We start from the raw sequence: 18,751 nt of genomic DNA, 5'->3' as shown, positions 1-18,751 counted from the left end.
TGTGGGGGCAATGTTGCATGCATATTATTCCAAAAGAGATTTTGCACGGTGCTCGGTGGTTTTAAACGGTCATTTAGAGCGTTAAATAAAAGAAAATAAATAAAGCACAGTGTGAAAATGTTAACGTTCCAACTACTTTATTTTTTTGCTTTCCCTTTCTTGTTTTTTTCTTTTCTTCCTGTATGCACAAATAATTTAGCTATTTATAAACTGACCTATTTCAAATATATTAGTATCATAAATGGCATGCTTCTGTGAGCTTTTCATTTTGAGCTGCTTTCATCCAGTTCAGGCTCTGAAAAAAAGATGGAAAAGTTAATCTGGACTTTCATAATCTTTCTAAATGTGCAACACAAATGGGGTAACTCATACAGAGCAAGGGCAAAAATATATACCCACCAGAGAACTTAAATTCTGGGAACTCTGTTAAGTCTCCGCTCCCATAGAGTCTCTGGAGTTTGTTTCGTTCTTCACTAAAAGCTTTCTCATATTCTGGTCCAGCATCTACAGGGCCACCAGAGGCTCTATGGACAATATTAAAATATGTGAGAACTTTGATATATATTGAAATGCATGGAATGTTTTAGGTGCATGTAGTATATACTGGCTCTTTGTGGAGTATTCCCTTATCTTGTCGAGAAAGAGTTTCTGTATTGGATCCAGTTGTGCTGCAGATGTGAGAGAAATCCCTGTTAGTTGTTGCACATAAATATGCAGTAATTCTAAAACGTCAAGATTAGCCAAAATGCTATTATTATAAGTGCTTTGATGATCAAATTCAGATTAGAATTCTACTAATGTTTAAATTAAAAACAATATATTTATAGGCCTACCTTCCAATTAATTATAACTCAACACAATAAAAGTATTTGCATTATGAAAAGCAAACAAGCAAAAAGAAAAAAAGAAAAAATCCATTATAAAGGTGTCAAGGGACATCAGTCCACCCTCTTGTGGTAAAGATCAGAATAGCTCAAAAGAAAACCACAGAGCAAGCCATGCTGATCCAATACAGGCAGGCATCAGTGTGAGCAAATATTTGTGTTATGGGAAAATGTTTACAGAAGCCGTACACATGTAAACTTTCACTTCGTTGTTACAACAGGTCAGGTCTTGAATTCAGACATCCATCAGATTAAAGACTGAAATCACTTGCTTATGTTTATGTGGCATGGCACGTCTTTTTGTTTATTTTAGGGGGACTTTAATAGTGCTAAAGCTAACATCCCAGATGTTAGATTAGACAACTGAGTAAAAACAGAATGCAAAAGAATTCTAGTTCTAAACTATGTAATGAACTTAAGGATTTTCTGCAAAAATAAATGAGTTGCTCTATAAAAACTTAAATACAAAGTAATTATGCAAGTAGATGTATTTCAACAATGAATTGCATAAAATTATGCATTTTTGAAAATTGCATAGAGATTATGAATTTTAACTTTATGATAATATAACATTTGCAATTTCTTGGAGTAATTCCCACAAATAACTGTCAACCAAAAAATAGGGATGGTGCATAAACAACAAAAATATTTCTATTTTTGTAGGATTTATGTAGGTATTGAATGCAGGAAGCGTGACACGTACCCCCAGTTAACTCTTCAGCTGCCTTTGTCTGATCCTCTTCCACTAAAACCTCAGTTTGCACTAGAATTGGGTCTGTTAGACTTATAGATCTTTGAGCATCACCAGACATTTGCTCAGTTGATTGAAGTGAAGAGACATCAGACATGGGGTCAAAGACTGGAATGGCTTCTTCATGACAAACTTCTCGAAGGGTTGGAACTGCACCAGAGGCAACAGCCACAGCGTCAGCACGGGAAATATCTAGTATGGAGTCAACTGTGCCATTTGGAAAAGACCCAACTGCCTGAGTGATGATCTCTTGGCCAGAAGATGGTTTGTCTGCTTTGACATTTGAAGACCAAGTGGGAGATAGAAAGTCTTGAAATTGAGTGGATTGAGGCTGCGAGGAGTCCTGTGATTGTACAATGTTTACAAAAGTTGATGCATTGGTTACTGCAACCGCTTTTGAAACATCAAAAAACTCCTGTAGATGACCGTTCTCATGCGCAGATGAAACTTTGGAAGTCACCATAACATCAGGCATGTAAACTGTCCCATCACTAGTTTCTCCTGCATGTTTTCCAGAGGTAGAAGCAACATCCTCAGAAGATGGAATGACTTCTGAGGGGTTTGTTGAAGACAGTTCAGAAACTAGACTGATATTTGTAATCATCTCTCCTTGAGCTGAAGCCTCTTGTGAGGCATTAACTGTGGGTGATTCTGCTGACTCAACAGCTTGGGATGCTGCATATTTTGTATTCCACATTTCAGTGTATGCCTTATTATGCAGACCTGCTGTATAACTATCCATAGCATCTTTTGTTGGAAGGTTGCTGGTAGAAGTTTGAACTTTTGCATTTGAAATAATAATCTCTTCGGCATCATTCTGGTCCTTCAATTCATTTGGTGTAGCAGTGGGTTTGGTTGGACTAGTAGCAGCTTTCAATGCAGAAGCAATGATCACTGATTGTTTCTTCTCTTTGGTCTCCTTGGCCTTTTGCTGCAGTGTTTTGGCAATATCGATTATAGTTTTTGGTTTTGCTTTCTCTAGGGTAAAGACAACATTATATTAATGCATATAACAAAAGCAAGAAGCAAAATCACTCAAATAACTTGCTGAAGAGTAATGCAGAATAAGCCCTTATAAATTCTGTGCATAAACCAAGTCAACGTAAAAAATAAAGTTACCAAAAGGGGGATTTTGCCATGCTGCAGTAGAAGAACATTATTGGTTTCCCAAAGAAGATTTCACTTAAACTATGAAGAACCTTTTGTGGAATGGAAAAGTTCCATGGATGTTAAAGGTTCTACATGGAATTGTAGATGATGCCAATAAAGAACCTTCATTTTAAAGAACTGCCTCAATATTCCTAAAATAAGACACCACACAACAAAAAGTCAAAGTGCAATAAAAATCAAAGTAACTTACTTATACTTGTATATCTGATAGGCTTCTTGACATTATTTGCTTTGGTGCAGAGTGGTGTCAATGGAGGAACGTTCTTTTGAATCCAGCTATCCAACCAAAGGAGCTGAATTAAAGATACACAAAGTCATATAATTTGCAATTTACAGCTTCTGCAAGCAATACTACCCTGCCATTTTTACATTAGCTGACATACACTATATTGCCAAAAGTATTGGGTCACCCTCTTCTAATGAACAGGTTTGACTACTTTAGTAATTTCCATGAGTACAGATCTTAATGTTTAAGCATATAATGATATTCTAGGGAACTGTGTGCTTCTAATTTTAAAGCAACAGTTTGGACAGGACCCTTTTCTATTCTAACATGACAATGCCTCTGTGTATAACGCAAGGTTCAAAAAGAAATGATTGATTGAGTCAGTGTGGAAGAACTTGACTGGTCTGCAGAAAGCCAAGTCCTAATCCAAGCTTAACACCTCTGGTGTGACTTTAAATGCAGATCTTGAGCCAAAAACTCTTTACCAAACACCAATGACTTGTACATATGGGTAGAGTCATTTTAGACACTTCCAAAACTGTTGCAACAGAGATGGAAATACAATTTGTAACTGGACAAAGCTGTACATATTCTTGTAATAAGAGGGGGCCAGTTCAAGAGGTTTCTGCCCTTTCCATGAATTTGAGACTTTTGGTCATTTATTTTATTTTTATTTTTTTAATAAATTACAAAAATAGCGTACTTCTTATTACTAATTTACTTTTGCTGCCTATCAAAATGATGGGTGTAAACCCATTTTTTAAAAATTAGTTTCAGACAAACAAAATATACACAAACAATCAATCAATCTTTTGTTCAAAATGTACATTTTTTTCTACAATGGGTGACATTGCAATTCATCATGGACCTATGATATTACCCCATTCCAGACCACTAAGGTCAGAGGGAGGGCTCATGCTGTAATTCTTCATGCTAGGTTAATTTCATATTAGACAATAGTTTATGAAAACCATTTAATTCTTCATGCCAGTAGGCCTACTTATTTTAAAACAAGTACTGGGTGACCAAGTCCTGGGAAGCGCGTGTTCACAATAGAATTTTATTGAATTAGCTTTCAACTTGAGTGACAGTCGTGAACATGTACCTTCAAAACCCTCAATCGACGAATTCTCTGGAAGGACATTATCGCAAACATCCCAAAGAAGTCTCTGGCTTTATGGTGGAAGAGTAAACACAGTTACTTAAGGAGGACAGGGGACGTGCAGAACAAAATAAACACTCGAGTTTACTCTCACCAACAACGAGATGCAACATTCGTACACAACATTCGTGACAATATATATATAGGCCTTGTGGCAATCCAGAGTGTTTTTACCCTCAGTGTTGCTCTCTTTCGACTCGTCGACCGTGTGTTTTTCATAGACACCGCTTGTTTACTTGTCCATCGCAAATCGGGACATGCCGTTCAATGGTCGTTAAAACTGGATTCACACAGGCTCTCATTTAACAACGCCTCTCTAGACGATAAAAGTAGGATTACTGTGCAATAAGGACAAACACATACACAAGGATAATTCGGTTTCTTAAAAATTGTTCCGTGAAGCTTAAAGACGTTGCGTAATCGCGCTGACACGCCTTCTGAGAGACATGTTGTCCATGTCGTTTTCTCTATTCTCAGTTCTCACAATGTAAAAAAAAAAAAAATTGCCATCAGACAAAGGTACAATACTTTGATAAATGTGAAGACCGTGGCATTCTTTTATACAAAACGTGTTGACAGCATAATTAAATGAGGAAACTGCATGCAACGAAAAAATAATACTCTAAATTACATCTTGGTCCAATTGAGTTTTATTTGCAACATTAAGACAACACACTTCTTCTACATTGATAACAATACGCTGTCATCAACATATTTACTTCTCAGTTTGTAATATATTATACTCCATTCAAAGTTTTAAACATAGACACATATATTACTGTTCAATCAATGGGGCTTTGCTCATTAAAAAATAATGAAGGTATGGGCAAATCTTCTGGTCTGAAATGTACAGTGTGCGTGATAAGAGATGAGGGAAGGAGAGAAAGAGAAGAGAGAGGACAAAAGAGCGGAAAAAAGAAAAGATGTGTGACCACGACCCCTTGCATTGTCTGGATTATTCTTTGAGATGAGGTTTGGGGAAAGTGACCCAGCAGAAAGCATTCAAAGCACTAAGAATCACTCTTTCTCATATATATATATATATATATACACACACACACACACACACACACACACACACACATAGAAAAACCAAGTGGAATAACTTGCTGGCCCCACAATAGATGTTTTCCTTGATCACTCTGGCATCTCACTAGCACAGCAGTGGAATATTAATGTGCATTGCATCTACACAAGAAAACACACAAATTTAACAAAACTGATCCCCCGCTACAGTCCAAACGAAAACAGCACCTTTCTCAGGTTCAGTAGTGTGATAACTGAGGGCAAATTAATTAGACAGACACAAATTCAACGCATTTCATCATCCATGTAAAAACAGTGGGCTCTTTCTATAACATATCTGAAGACATTTGCAGCAGATATGGGTGAAGATTGATCCCTTTTGCTCACTGGTTCATTGTTTCAACATCGTTTCTATATGCTGCAACTTGCCAAACCGTTAACACTACAAACCATCTTGCTATTTTTCTGTAAATAAACAACAAAATACAAAATATGAACTCTGACATCTCTTTTTACAAATATGACATACCTACAGTGTTGATCGCTAATGCCTAACAGCACAAGAATAATAAAAAAAAAAATCAACATACATAAATCAAAAACAAACTGTGAACTTATTAGTAATGCAGTATCAAACTTAAATATAGTACTATATATTAAATAGTTTACTTTGTGATGTACCACAATAAAACTAAGAACACCAGGGAACTGAAGAACATTGATTTTTTAGGACCTTTTCGGGACATTTGACAAATATGTTTTTTTTTTTTTTTTAATTAATTATTTTATTTTTTACTGGGAAATGCTTCTGATCACAGTTGAAAAGCTGCTATGATATTTCAGTTGGCCTCTGAAATGTGTCCCATTCTCAATAACGTAAAAATAAATAAAAACTACATACCAAAAATGCTGAAAAACAAATATAACTAGTTCCCTCCCATAATTCGTTTATATTAAAATAGTCTTTCCATGGAGCATTTGTGGCCGCATCTTTTCGAGACTTGCTGAAAATTTCCCTGAACATGCTCACGTTTAATGAACCCTCAAAAAAAAAAAAAACAAAAAAACATCTCGACTACATTCGCTGTTGAACGGTCACCAAATATCTTTCAGTAAAAGCTGAAAACAAATAAATGAGTCGGTTGACACTAGAGAGGTTTGCCAGCAAAACCTGGTTTTAGTTTTTAGTGTTAATGACTGAAATTTTGGAATAAAATGTTGAACAGCCAGTAAGACTATTAGGGTGAATCTCACAAAAACATATCCAGGTCACACCAAAAAACTAGTATTTTGCATTAAAATGACCTATTTCAGGACCATTATATTTTATGATTCTCATTACTGTAATAGAGTAATTGTTTTTTAAAATTACGATTTTTTAAAAGTATACCTGCATAAATTAAAAGCAGTACAACAACATGTATAAATACGTAACAATTTAAATAATTTTATCAGCATTTTTTCGCATTACAGTTAGGAGAATTATATATATATATTTTAAATGATGCAAATAAGGTTTCATGAGATTCACCCATAATGACGGATTTCACTGGAATGGCACATCACTTGAAACGTGAATGATTCAGTGTATTCTAGAATGAAAACCTACAAGAATATTGTTTCAAATGGCACTACTGTTCCCGGGTCATTAGAGTGTTAAATACAACTACTGTACATTTGACTCTTTATAAGACTTACACAGCATCCTGAGACATCCTTCACATCATTAGGGAACTGAAAGGCTCCCTCTACAGTACATCCTTCATTTTCACTCACACACTTGACTTGTCTTGAAAAGGTGTCAAGGACAATAAAAATCCAATCGGGATCACTGATTAAGACTGTTACAGCATTTTGCAGACTCACAAACGCTTGTGCAAATACACACATTCACACTCTGGGATTCATGATGCTGGGTGGAGTGGGACTGTCACATTAGGCTGGTGGGCTTTCACCACGGAGGAGTAGCGGATATGGATTCTGGGGGGTCAAAAGGTCAGGTCAAACAACATGGGTCAGGGTTCGTCAAAGAGCTGAAGGTCCAGTCGCACCACAATCTCTCCCGTAGGGACTTCGTGTAAAAGCAGACGCTTGGTGATGGGCCCCTTAGAGCCCTGGTCCTTCTTTATGTCGGCCAGCCGAATCTCCGTCCTGCCCAAGAAATCTACAAAGACGAAGAGAGAGAATGAAAAACTTCATATGGTTACGATTATAAACTACCTTTCAACAGTTTGGAGTTTGTAAGATTAGGGGGGGGGGGGGTTATGCCTTTATTTATTTGGACAGGACAGTAGAGTGATGGCAGGAAAGCATTGGGTGGAGAGAGGGAAGCACAAAATAACCTCTCTCATTTGGCACAAATCCAAATATTCCATAATATTTCAATATTTGCGATGTAACGTATCTGAATGCTAAACTATTATTTATTATGTAAATGATAGGCTTTGTACTTCAGTCGCGTTCCAGCGGTGACACAGAGGCGGGCGTGCTGATGTTTGGTTCACTGTATTTTATTTTGATAAAGTACCAACTGTGCTGTCAAGTTAGCAATGCTGGAACTGATGTGTGTGTGTGTGTGTGTGTGTGTGTGTGTGCGCTCCGGCGCGATCATTTCAACTGTTTCCTTATACCAGCACAAAAATGAACTGAAACTGCACATATAGGCATATATTACATGTCGCACTGTTTTTTCCCCCTTGTTTATCTGTAAACTAAATCAAATATATTTCAAGAATGTATTCCTTTGTATCTATATTATGTACTGCAGATTATATATATATATATATATATATATATATATATATATATATATATATATATATATATATATATATATAACAATGTAATAATATTTAGTATTTTCACATCTAGGTGGAAAAAAAATTGTAATTTATAGTACTGTCTGTTCAAAATAAATGAAAAGAAACCGAGCATAGTTTATTTTTTTATTTTTTCCCTGTTGTACCGAAATCGTATCGAACCGTGTCCGTGACCCCCGAACCAAGGTACGTATCGAACTGTGACATCTGTGTACCGTTCCACCTCTCTCTATATATATATACTGCAGTAAGATTTTTTATGTTCTCAAAGAAGATTTTCTATTTGAATATACTTTAAATTATAATTTATTCTCGTAATGCAATAGAAATCTTTTGTAACAATATACATTACCATCTTTTTACCGTAATGTTTTACATTTTTTTTGGAAGAAATTAATAGTTTTGCACAGCAAGGATGTCAAATTGATAAAAAGTGATAGTAAAGACTTATATTGTTAGAAAAGATTTCTATTTTGAATAAATGCTGTTCTTTTGAACTTATTCATCAAAGAACAACAAAAAATTATCACACACATATATATATATATATATATATATATATATATATATATATATATATATATACACATATATACATATATATATACACACACACATATATATATATATATATATATATATATATATACACACACATATATATATATACACACACACACACACACATATACATATATATATATATATATATATATTTATTTATTTTTGGCCCACTCCTCCACACAGATCTTCTCTAGATCAGTCAGGTTTCTGGCCTGTCGCTGAGAAACACGGAGTTTGAGCTCCTCCAAAGATTCTCTATTGGGTTTAGGTCTGAGACTGGCTAGGCCACGCCAGAACCTTGATATGCTTCTTACAGAGCCACTCCTTGGTTATCCTGGCTGTGTGCTTCGGTCATTGTCATGTTGGAAGACCCAGCCTCGACCCATCTGAGGGAAGGAGGTTGTTCCCCAAAATCTCGCAATACATGGCCCCGGTCATCCTCTCCTTAATACAGTGCAGTCGCCCTGTCCCATGTGCAGAAAAACACCCCAAAGATGATGCTACCACCCCATGCTTCACAGTAGGGATGGTGTTCTTGGGATGGTACTCATCATTCTTCTTCCTCCAAACACGTTTAGTGGAATTATGACCAAAAGTTCTATTTTGGTCTCATCTGACCACATGACTTTCTCCCATGACTCCTCTGGATCATCCAAATGGTCATTGGCAAACTTAAGTCGGCCTGGACATGTGCTGGTTTAAGCAGGGGAACCTTCTGTGCCATGCGTGATTTCAAACCATGACGCCTTAGTGTATTACCAACAGTAACCTTGGAAACGGTGGTCCCAGCTCTTTTCAGGTCATTGACCAGCTCCTCCCGTAGTTCTGGGCTGATTTCTCACCTTTCTTAGGATCATTGAGACCCCACGAGGTGAGATCTTGCATGGAGCCCCAGTCCGAGGGAGATTGACAGTCATGTTTAGCTTCTTCCATTTTCTAATGATTGCTCCAACAGTGGACCTTTTTCACCAAGCTGCTTGGCAATTTCCCGTAGCCCTTTCCAGCCTTGTGGAGGTGTACAATTTTGTCTCTAGTGTCTTTGGACAGCTCTTTGGTCTTGGCCATGTTAGTAGTTGGATTCTTACTGATTGTATGGGGTGGACAGGTGTCTTTATGCAGCTAACGACCTCAAACAGGTGCATCTAATTTAGGATAATAAATGGAGTGGAGGTGGACATTACTTATTTGCAGCTTTATCATACAAATAAATAGTTAAAAAATCATACATTGTGATTTCTGGATTTTTTTTTTTAGATTATGTCTCTCACAGTGGACATGCACCTACGATGACAATTTCAGACCCCTTCATGATTTCTAAGTGGGAGAACTTGCAAAATAGCAGGGTGTTCAAATACTTATTTTCCTCACTGTATATATATATATATATATACACACATACATGAAGACAGGGAGTAATGATGCTGAAAATTCAGCTTTGCCACCACAGAAATAAATAAAATTTTAAAGTATATTAAAAAAAATTCAAGTAGTGATTTTATCAAATAAATGCAACGCAGCATTTTTTTTAAATGTTAAAAATCTTACTGATCCCACACAGCAGCATACATACGCTCTGATATGTTTGATTATATGTGAGAGCATACATACAGTACATGAGTAAGAGAGTAAGTGAATGAGTATACTGACCGTCCGGGGAGAACTGATCCCTCTCAAACACAGTGACACACAGCACATCCTGCTCCAGGTCTTTGATGAAGAACTGGCAGTTTGAGTTCCATTTAGGGTTCAGAGTGTCCTGCAGCGTCTTAGTGACGTGACACTGAGAGCCCATCGTCACCTCACAGTACGGATTACTCTTCCCTGCACACATAAACACACACACAATGGACATTTACGATATGATCAATAGTACTAAAATGCTTATAACCTCGTAAAGCAGCTTAGATTTTATTATGCAGTATTCATTCTTTACCATTTGAGCGGCAGGGCTTTAGCTCAATGCCTTCAACAATGTTCACCATTAGCCGCCCGATACCAGTGGCCCTCTGAGACCTCACTGCAAACATAACAGAAACACAAAACCAGTGCTTAGCAAACACTCAGAGCATTCATAGCTTTATTAAATCAGCGAGGGGTTTGTAAGGAAAGACGTGAGACAAACCCAAGTAGGCTTTCTCTCTCTTCTTCTTCTCCGTTTCAATGAAGAGCTCAGAAGCGGCTTTGATCTTCTGCACCCAAGCCGTCCTGCAGGATTACAGGGTGGAACAGAAGAGCATTGTCAAGATTATTATGAGAGAATTGTCGAGAGAATTATATCTGAGCATGTGTATTGTAGGTTAATAGGTACAGATCTAAATAATACACAAATAATAAGTAAATACCGCTCGTTGATGCTCTCAGCCCGAATAGTGTAGACTCTGTCGATGTGAGATATGTGGAATATGGGTTCATCTCCAGAAGGATCAGTGGGCAGCTTCACCAGCACCTCATTGAGAAAGATGGGCTGCAGAGGTCAACGAGTCAGGTTAAAGGTCAAGGAATAAGTATTATATTAAAGGTCAAAAACTGACTGCAAATAAATAAGATTTCTAAGAATGTCTCACCGTTTTGTACATGCGATACTGCAGGTGGGATTTCGCACTGAAGACTTTGTCCGTTCCAGACGAGCCCAGAGGTTTGATGATTTGCGTGAGGAGCAGGAAATCGTTGAATAGGAAGCCGTAAAGCTCCTTGTTGCTTTTGGCTTTGTAGAGTTTTCCACTGTGCAGGAACTTCCGAGGGCCCAGACAATTTGTTACGGAGTTGAACACAAGTTGCTGTAAAAAGAGATAAAACTTTGGGTAACACTTTATTTTGAGGATCAATTCTCACTATTAACTGGTTGCTTATTAGCATGCATATTACTAGCATATTGGCTGTTTATTAGTACTTATAAAGCACATATTAATGCCTTATACCAGGGGTGTCAAACCGAAGCCCTGCAGAGTTTAGCTTCAACCCTATTTAAACACACCTGGTCCAACTAATCAAGCCCTTCAGGCTTATTTAAAAACTACATGGTATGTGTGTTGAAGCTGCGGCCCTCCAGGAATTGAGTTTGACACCCCTGCCTTATACTGTATCAACATATTTCCAGGTTTGTGTTACGATACCTCCGACAGCCCCTCACACTGCACATGTGCCTGGATCCACTCCAGCCGGTCTGAGTTTTCTTTCTCTCGCACGCCTTCGTTGACTTGTGAGCACAGCTCTTCAGCCTTCTCCAGAGCCAGCCGCAGGTGACTGTGGTCTGGGTGGCTTTCTGGAGTGTTCTCTAAAATCTGTGCATGGAAGGAGAAGAAACACAAGACGATGGGTCCAGACACAAAAAGCCAAAGGGAAGAGTGCAGATGGTGATGAATACATTGCTTCTTTATTTGCTTTTTAGCATATGAAATTTCATTTTCAGTGCATCACTGGTTCTTCATACAGTAGTTAGGAAATAGTTGATTATCAAGGTACGTTTTTGATGATGAGTGGGTATCGGGTGACTCTCTGCATGGGTTTGAGGAGGAAGCTGGACAGAGGCATTCCCTTACAGCGAGGGTCCATCGCCAACCGCTGTAAAACATACATAAAGATTAAAAACGCATAAAATATAAATTACGCAAGTCACTTCAAGTCAATTTCTATAGCCCTTTATACAATGCAGATTGAGCTTAACAGAGATAAAATGCGCAGAATCAATAATGGAAATTCAGCTATGGAGACATCTGTTATTCAGCCTGAAATTGCTCAACACCCTAACATCATGGCATTTTCTTCCAAAAATATAAAAATGTTGTTAAAACTTTTTAAAATGGCATTACAATTAAAATCTGCAAACAATACCACAACAAAAATAGAACCTGGACATTTTAATAAAAAACTTAATTTAAGCATTAACCCATAGTCTCACCTTAACAAACTCTTTGAATTCGGGCACCTCATCTGTTTTCTGCTGAATGAGGGTGGCGCCGTTGAGCTGGCAGCTGCAGAAGCGGATGTACGGCTGCATGTGAGGAAGCTGAGCCGTCAGGATGTCACCAATCATCTTCACCGGCATGCGCTCACCTGACATCTTCTTCCTCACCCGCAACGCCCTGGAGATAGTGAGAGAGGCATTCTGGGTAAGCCACGTAATGCTCATTATATGGAATTACATACGATCTATTCTTACAGTTGTCTTAACATCTGTCTCATGAAGCTGTGAAGTGTGAATATTTAATTAAATGACCTGACACGCTGCATTACTGTAGTACATACTGATGCACTGCTTTCTCATTAACAGCTTTAGAGCAGTTTCTATCATAGAATAAACACAATTGGAGCTTAAACTGTTGATGTAGTCAGGATTTCCTCTGTGTTAATCAGTAGGTGGCATACTTGAGCAGTTTAATGTTGCACATGATCAGCTCTTTCCAGTTGACAAAGATCATGGCCACCTCCTTCTCAGTCAACAATTCTGACTCCAGCAAAGGCTTCTGGAACGTCTGAAAGCAAACCATAAATATTGGTTAATCTTTTAATATTTACTATTACAGCTAATACTCATTGGGTGAATGTCAAGAAATGTAATAATTTATCCCACCTCCCAAAATAATGGAAATTATATAGATATGCGCAAGTCTGATGTCAAATGTATTTTATTTCACCCTAAAATGATAAAGTGTGTGTGTGTGTGTGTGTGTGTGTATGTATGTATATATATATATATATATATATATATATATATATATATATATATATATATATAACAAAATAATTACTAACAAAATATGGATTATATTAATGGCATTACTGGCGTCACCTCAGCAGTTTCTTGACTTTTTTTTTTAAACATCAAGCAACAGTCCTGACTACTATTGATCTTGGCCACTATAGGCCTGATTGAACCATAATTTCTTTTGGTTTTGAGTTTTACCTCAGTGACTAGCTGCAGGTCATTTACATAGTTCTCCTCTGTAACAATAAGTTCATGTATGTAACCCTGCCTCTTCCGTTCCACTGGGGTCAGCATGTCGAGCAGGTGGAGGTCGGCACACCCTGTGAAACGCACAGACGTCATGCAGTCACATCTCATGCTTAGATTAATACATTACAAAAAGATTAATAATTAGTACATTAATTCAGTTGTAATTTAAGCAGACACAAATCAAGCACTTATAACAAACTTGTATTACTTTGGTAAGAATAATACTGGAAATTAAAGCTGAATGTTTTTTCTCTTTGCATTAAGTAAGGAATAATGTATGATCATTGCAAAACAAAGCGTGTATAAAGCGTGTTACACTTGTCAAATAACTGGACATGCAACATTGATTTGAGTTGAACTTACTTTATTATGTGAGAAGAAAGAGATGACGGAGTGATACGAGGCATAACTAGCAGTTATTGTAGGAACACACAACTATACAAAAATATTTGACCGCAGAATGCTGCGATTGCCCAATCAGAATCAATTATTCCAGACAGCTGTGTAACTAAATGTTCATATGCATGCAGGCATATTACTCAAGCAATGCTGATTTTATGCCATATGAGTCATGAATGAATTCTTATTGTGCATTCAAAAACATTATGCATGTGATATTGACACAATTGCTTCATCTGGTAGCAGATCGAAAATAAATAAATAAAGCCAGTCTGCAGTTGCCATGAAGTTCTTTAATGGTTACACATTTTTTATAAAGAAGGTATGACACTTTGTTTAAAGCTAGGAATTGTTGTATATTGTTGAGTTTTTAACTGTACATTCATTTTATTTTGATAAAATGCTTTAATAGTCAAGTACAACGGTTAATGTTTTGGACATTTTGGTGAGATATTCAGAACAAATGCATTTTATTACAGAGTACTGAATGGGTGGGAAAGAAGCAGTTGTGCTTCTGGATTCTGAGGATGGGGATGTTCACTTAAAATAAAAACAAAACCAAAAACTTTGCAAGAGACTGATCATGGACATGATGGACAGTCCATCCAGCCAATAATAAAGCAGCAACCTCAAATACTTTACACTGTGGAACCAATAAAGAACCACACAGACATAATTTCATGTCTTGTTTCTCACCATTAAAATTACAACACTGTTATGAGGCAGATAAAAAACAAAATCAGTTCATGTGTCGCCAGTACAATATTGTAGGAGTACAAATTAATGCCATGCTTTGTTTGCTTTCTAACAAGCAGGAAAAAAAACAACACACACTGGATGATCTAAAGGCCCTAAAACTCAATCTCTCGTTCTTACATTTAAAAGAAAATTCCAGTCTTTCGTGCTTCACCTGTAAACGTCTATTTATTCATAAAGCATTTGTGATTAAAAGGGTATTAAGCTTCTATTCAGTACATTAACGTTTTCCTTAATGCTGTTTAGGGTTTCATTCAAAGCATGACAACTCAATTTCATAAAATCTGGACTTTTTAAATGTTCCTGATCACTACTTGTACTTTCATATTTTTGTTTTCCAGTAAAGGACGGTGTACATACTGCAGTGGATTTTTTTTTAACACTATGCATAACAATTTTTGATCATTATAAAAATAGTGAGCTGTTATATCAAGAACACCTCGAAATCTAGTGTTCTCAAAAATCAACATTTCAAAAATAATTGCAAATTCAATCAACATGACAGAACGATGACAACAAACGATTGAGAATACAAAACAAAAGCATTCATCCATCTATATGGGAAATACAATTATACAAGAAATGAACCCTCTGAAAATCCAACCATGTAAAGAAACCCTTCACGAGTACGTCACTTCCAGCAACATTTTATACATGTACGCACTTTGTCTATCACTGTACCATTATCCTTAAGTGGCAGTTGTGCAGTTTTTTTTTTGGTTTGCAACACCAATTCTCAACCCCATCACACAAACACAACGAAACAAACAATCAAAATCAAATAAAACAACAAAAACCAAACAAGAGACTAGCAAGCACACAAACACAAATTAATTCATCCACTGTTTTGGTATGAACATGTAACAAACAAATGACACAAAGAGGCATGTGACTGGACCGGATGAACTGAGACGCCCATCCTGTCTGTCAAATTGACCGACAGCACCTGTGTGTTCTGGAAAGGGTGAAGGGAGGGGGAGGAGGGGTTGTTCTGAATGACACACAATAGTATTCTACATGAAGTCCACATATCCGACCATTTGGGGACCTTTGACATGGTGTATACTCGTTTTCGAGATCACTCGACTTGTTTTAGATACACTTTGGCATCCGAAAGGTATGACATCTTGATATTTCAATTGGTCGGATATGCTGTACACATCGCTATGTCTCAGTTCCACATATTAGAGCCTTGATGAGTTTGCAATGACACTAGTAAGCACCTCAGTTATGACACATGTTTGATACTGCACCCCGTTACGTCATGACTCATGAATAGTGGGTCATTCTGTGGTGCTATGGTCCAATGAGAAACCCGGGGGCGGGGCTTGGAGGAACGAAAGCGTGCATTAGTCGGATGAAGCGGAGGAACTTAATGGAACCACATTTTGATTGGTTGCTTCATAACAGCTTTTTTACCTACAGGCTTTGGGGCGAGATCACAGAAAGCCACAAAAGGACCCACTATCCAGCACTTTTTTTTGATTAGTGTTTCAATTCAATGTACAAATTCAGTGTGAATGATTAATTTCATGAATTTGTCAAAGAAAAAAGGAAAGAGATCCTTCAAATATTAGGCATTCTTGTTTATTTAATTGCTTTAATGCGGAGGATGCTGGCTGGCAATTTTGCCCGAGAGTCTACGGTTCTGAATATTGAGGTTAACGACTGCTCTCTGTCGCATTCGTCTCTTCTGGCCACAAAGCCAGCTGGGGGCAGTCACATGATCAATGTTCCATCTCCCATCATCCCGCTGGGCACGGTTTAAGGGATAGTGGGTCGCTTTGAGGACTTTCAAGGCTGAGTGGGATATGGGCAACATAAGAGTCCTAGAAAGAGGAAAACACAGCACATAAGCCAAAAAAAAGGAAAAAAAAAATCTAAATAAAAAAAGGAAAGAAAAGAAAAACCACAATGTGCAAAATCTTTACGAGCTAGGAGAACTAAATGAACTCTGCAAGACACTTTTCACAGGACACGCCACAATGACAAGGACACCGGCATGCAGGCAGAGAGAGAAAGAGAGATGAGAGTCTACTTAATGCTCTACAACATGAGGTGAGAGGTTGACTGGAAACAGGAAGAGGAGGGGCTTCGGTGTGGACATTGGACGCTCTATAACTCACCACATCGTGAGGACATAACTAAAACTAATTTTGAGAAGGTCCTCAAAGATTGGAAAGAAATGACTGTGTTGGCACAGTCCATTTAACTGGATGTTATATTGGTGACGCTTCAAGCCAATTGTCTCTCAAAGGGATTTCAAGATTTATTTGTTATTTCTAATTTCTTTGAGCAGGATAGAGAGAGGTTCAGTGTGAGTGCATGTATAAGATACAGGAAAACGTTCTGGACTCACATTGTTGGCTGGGGTCTGTGTCGGTGGTCAGCTTAACGTAGTTTGATGGGAAAAGGCCAACGGAACCATTCAGCTCTCCCTTCCACCAATCAGGATCCTCTCTGCTCAAAACATTGATGATTTGGCCCTTCCCAAAAGGCAGCTCATCATCGTTCTGAGCCGTGTAATCATACATGCCAATCACCTGGCACACTATGGAGGGGAAACACAAACACACATGTAAAATGTGTTTTTGTACAACTGTAGTTCATCTTCACATATTTTTCAGCTACTGACAAATTAATTTCAGAATCTCTATTTCAATATTTATTCTTGAATAATATAACATAATACATTTATTCCTGATTACTAGAGTATTTTGCTTGGCTATTTGGTAGATCGCCTTTATTAATCAACCATGAGGACATGCAATACATACTATGAAAAACAGAGCTAAGGATGGTGTGTAGGCAGCACTATACAAGTAACCAAGCCTGTACTAAATGATAAGAGGCAACATGCTCAAACATGTTAATTATAAAAAGAGCAAAGTACAAAATACAACATTTCATCTGTGCCAAGAGAAACCAGTTTCTCGCACAATAAGTTACATGTACCTGCATTGGGTGTTGGCAGCTTGGGTGGGTTGGGATCTGTGGGTGTGGTCTTACTGGTGCTGGGGCTCAATAATTTTACATAATTAGCTGGAAACCAGCCAATCTGACGCTTCTTTCCTCTTGCCTGGAGAAAGCAACAGCAGTGGGCCATTAAAACGAATCTGAAGTAAAAATTTAGCATACAATCTAATTTATGAGGGACAGCAATATCTCACTGGCATAACCATATCATATTCCACTAGCACTGACGTCATAAATTAACTTAAGAAAATCTGAGCTCAAATAAGCAGATGTAACATTACAGAGCACCAAATATGTTTTGCTTCTATAACTGCAGATTCTATTAAATGTTTAAGGTTTGTGTAGAAAAAAGTTTGTGGTAGAAAGTGTGGGTGTATTTAACATCACGTCTCTCAAGTATGTGTGTTATTCAGACCTGAAGTTCTCCTTCCCACCATCCTCCTGGGTTTTTCTTGCGAATGAGAATGAGCTGTCCTGGTGCTAAGGTGAGCTGTTCTGCCCCGGTGGCTGTGTAAGGAGCGATCACCTGTGCAATTTCTGAATGGAGAAGAAAAACACAGGTGAAATGAGAAAAAAGCTGGAGTAGAGGACCATTCTCTAATAAGATACTGTTTAAAACAACAACTAAGCCAACATAAAAGTCATAAGGTACAAGTTTTATGAGAGTTATAGCATGAGGACATCAGCACCCACCTGGTTTCTTCCCTAAACTTCCTGTTTTTCCAGCAGATCCCAAACCCTAGAAAAAAAGTGGACGGAATGCTATTGTTATACCAATTTTACTGGTTGAATATATTCCTTATCTGACTACAGTAACGATTTTTTGTATGAAAATTATATTAAAGTACCTCGGAATCTTTAGGCTTGACATAATTTGAGGGGAAGACCCCAGTCTTCCCGCCCACAGTGCCAGTCCACCAATCTCCTTCTTTCTTTGTGACCGTGATGATATCACCTTGCTGGAAGGTCAAGTCACCCTGCTCACTGCTTTCATATGTATACATGGCCACATACTCTGTGATCAGACAAAATCACACAAAGACTTTCAGATATAAAATGATTAA

At 37.6% G+C, this 18,751-nt stretch overlaps 2 protein-coding genes across 3 annotated transcripts in view; both read right to left on the bottom strand.

Moving 5' to 3' along the window:
- Positions 1-103: 103 nt before the first annotated feature.
- si:dkey-22n8.3 (uncharacterized) lies at positions 104-4,614 on the bottom strand. The gene is made up of 7 exons (XM_058784224.1): positions 4,368-4,614; positions 4,137-4,204; positions 2,996-3,098; positions 1,588-2,613; positions 605-668; positions 400-524; positions 104-295 (listed from the first exon to the last, which is right to left on the bottom strand). The coding sequence occupies exons 2-7, from the start codon at positions 4,185-4,187 to the stop codon at positions 264-266; spliced, it is 1,401 nt and encodes a 466-aa protein (XP_058640207.1). The 5' UTR covers positions 4,188-4,204; positions 4,368-4,614; the 3' UTR covers positions 104-263.
- A 211-nt stretch (positions 4,615-4,825) lies between these two features.
- itsn1 (intersectin 1 (SH3 domain protein)) overlaps positions 4,826-18,751 on the bottom strand; it is a 55,799-nt gene continuing 41,873 nt past the window's right edge. For both annotated transcript variants that reach the window (XM_058784737.1, XM_058784745.1), the window contains 16 exons: positions 18,536-18,702; positions 18,381-18,426; positions 18,103-18,224; positions 17,667-17,790; positions 17,071-17,262; positions 13,506-13,627; positions 12,968-13,074; positions 12,501-12,684; positions 12,065-12,163; positions 11,716-11,883; positions 11,167-11,379; positions 10,945-11,066; positions 10,725-10,807; positions 10,536-10,619; positions 10,250-10,423; positions 4,826-7,383 (listed from right to left, as the gene is read on the bottom strand). In XM_058784737.1, the coding sequence (XP_058640720.1) occupies positions 7,235-7,383; positions 10,250-10,423; positions 10,536-10,619; positions 10,725-10,807; positions 10,945-11,066; positions 11,167-11,379; positions 11,716-11,883; positions 12,065-12,163; positions 12,501-12,684; positions 12,968-13,074; positions 13,506-13,627; positions 17,071-17,262; positions 17,667-17,790; positions 18,103-18,224; positions 18,381-18,426; positions 18,536-18,702 (2,156 nt within the window). In that variant the 3' untranslated portion in view covers positions 4,826-7,234. The remainder of the gene's footprint in view (positions 7,384-10,249; positions 10,424-10,535; positions 10,620-10,724; positions 10,808-10,944; positions 11,067-11,166; positions 11,380-11,715; positions 11,884-12,064; positions 12,164-12,500; positions 12,685-12,967; positions 13,075-13,505; positions 13,628-17,070; positions 17,263-17,666; positions 17,791-18,102; positions 18,225-18,380; positions 18,427-18,535; positions 18,703-18,751) is intronic.

This window comes from Onychostoma macrolepis, chromosome 01 (assembly GCF_012432095.1).
Source record: "Onychostoma macrolepis isolate SWU-2019 chromosome 01, ASM1243209v1, whole genome shotgun sequence".
Classification (NCBI taxonomy): Eukaryota; Metazoa; Chordata; class Actinopteri; order Cypriniformes; family Cyprinidae; genus Onychostoma; species Onychostoma macrolepis.
This window is presented reverse-complemented; position numbering and strand designations above follow the sequence as displayed.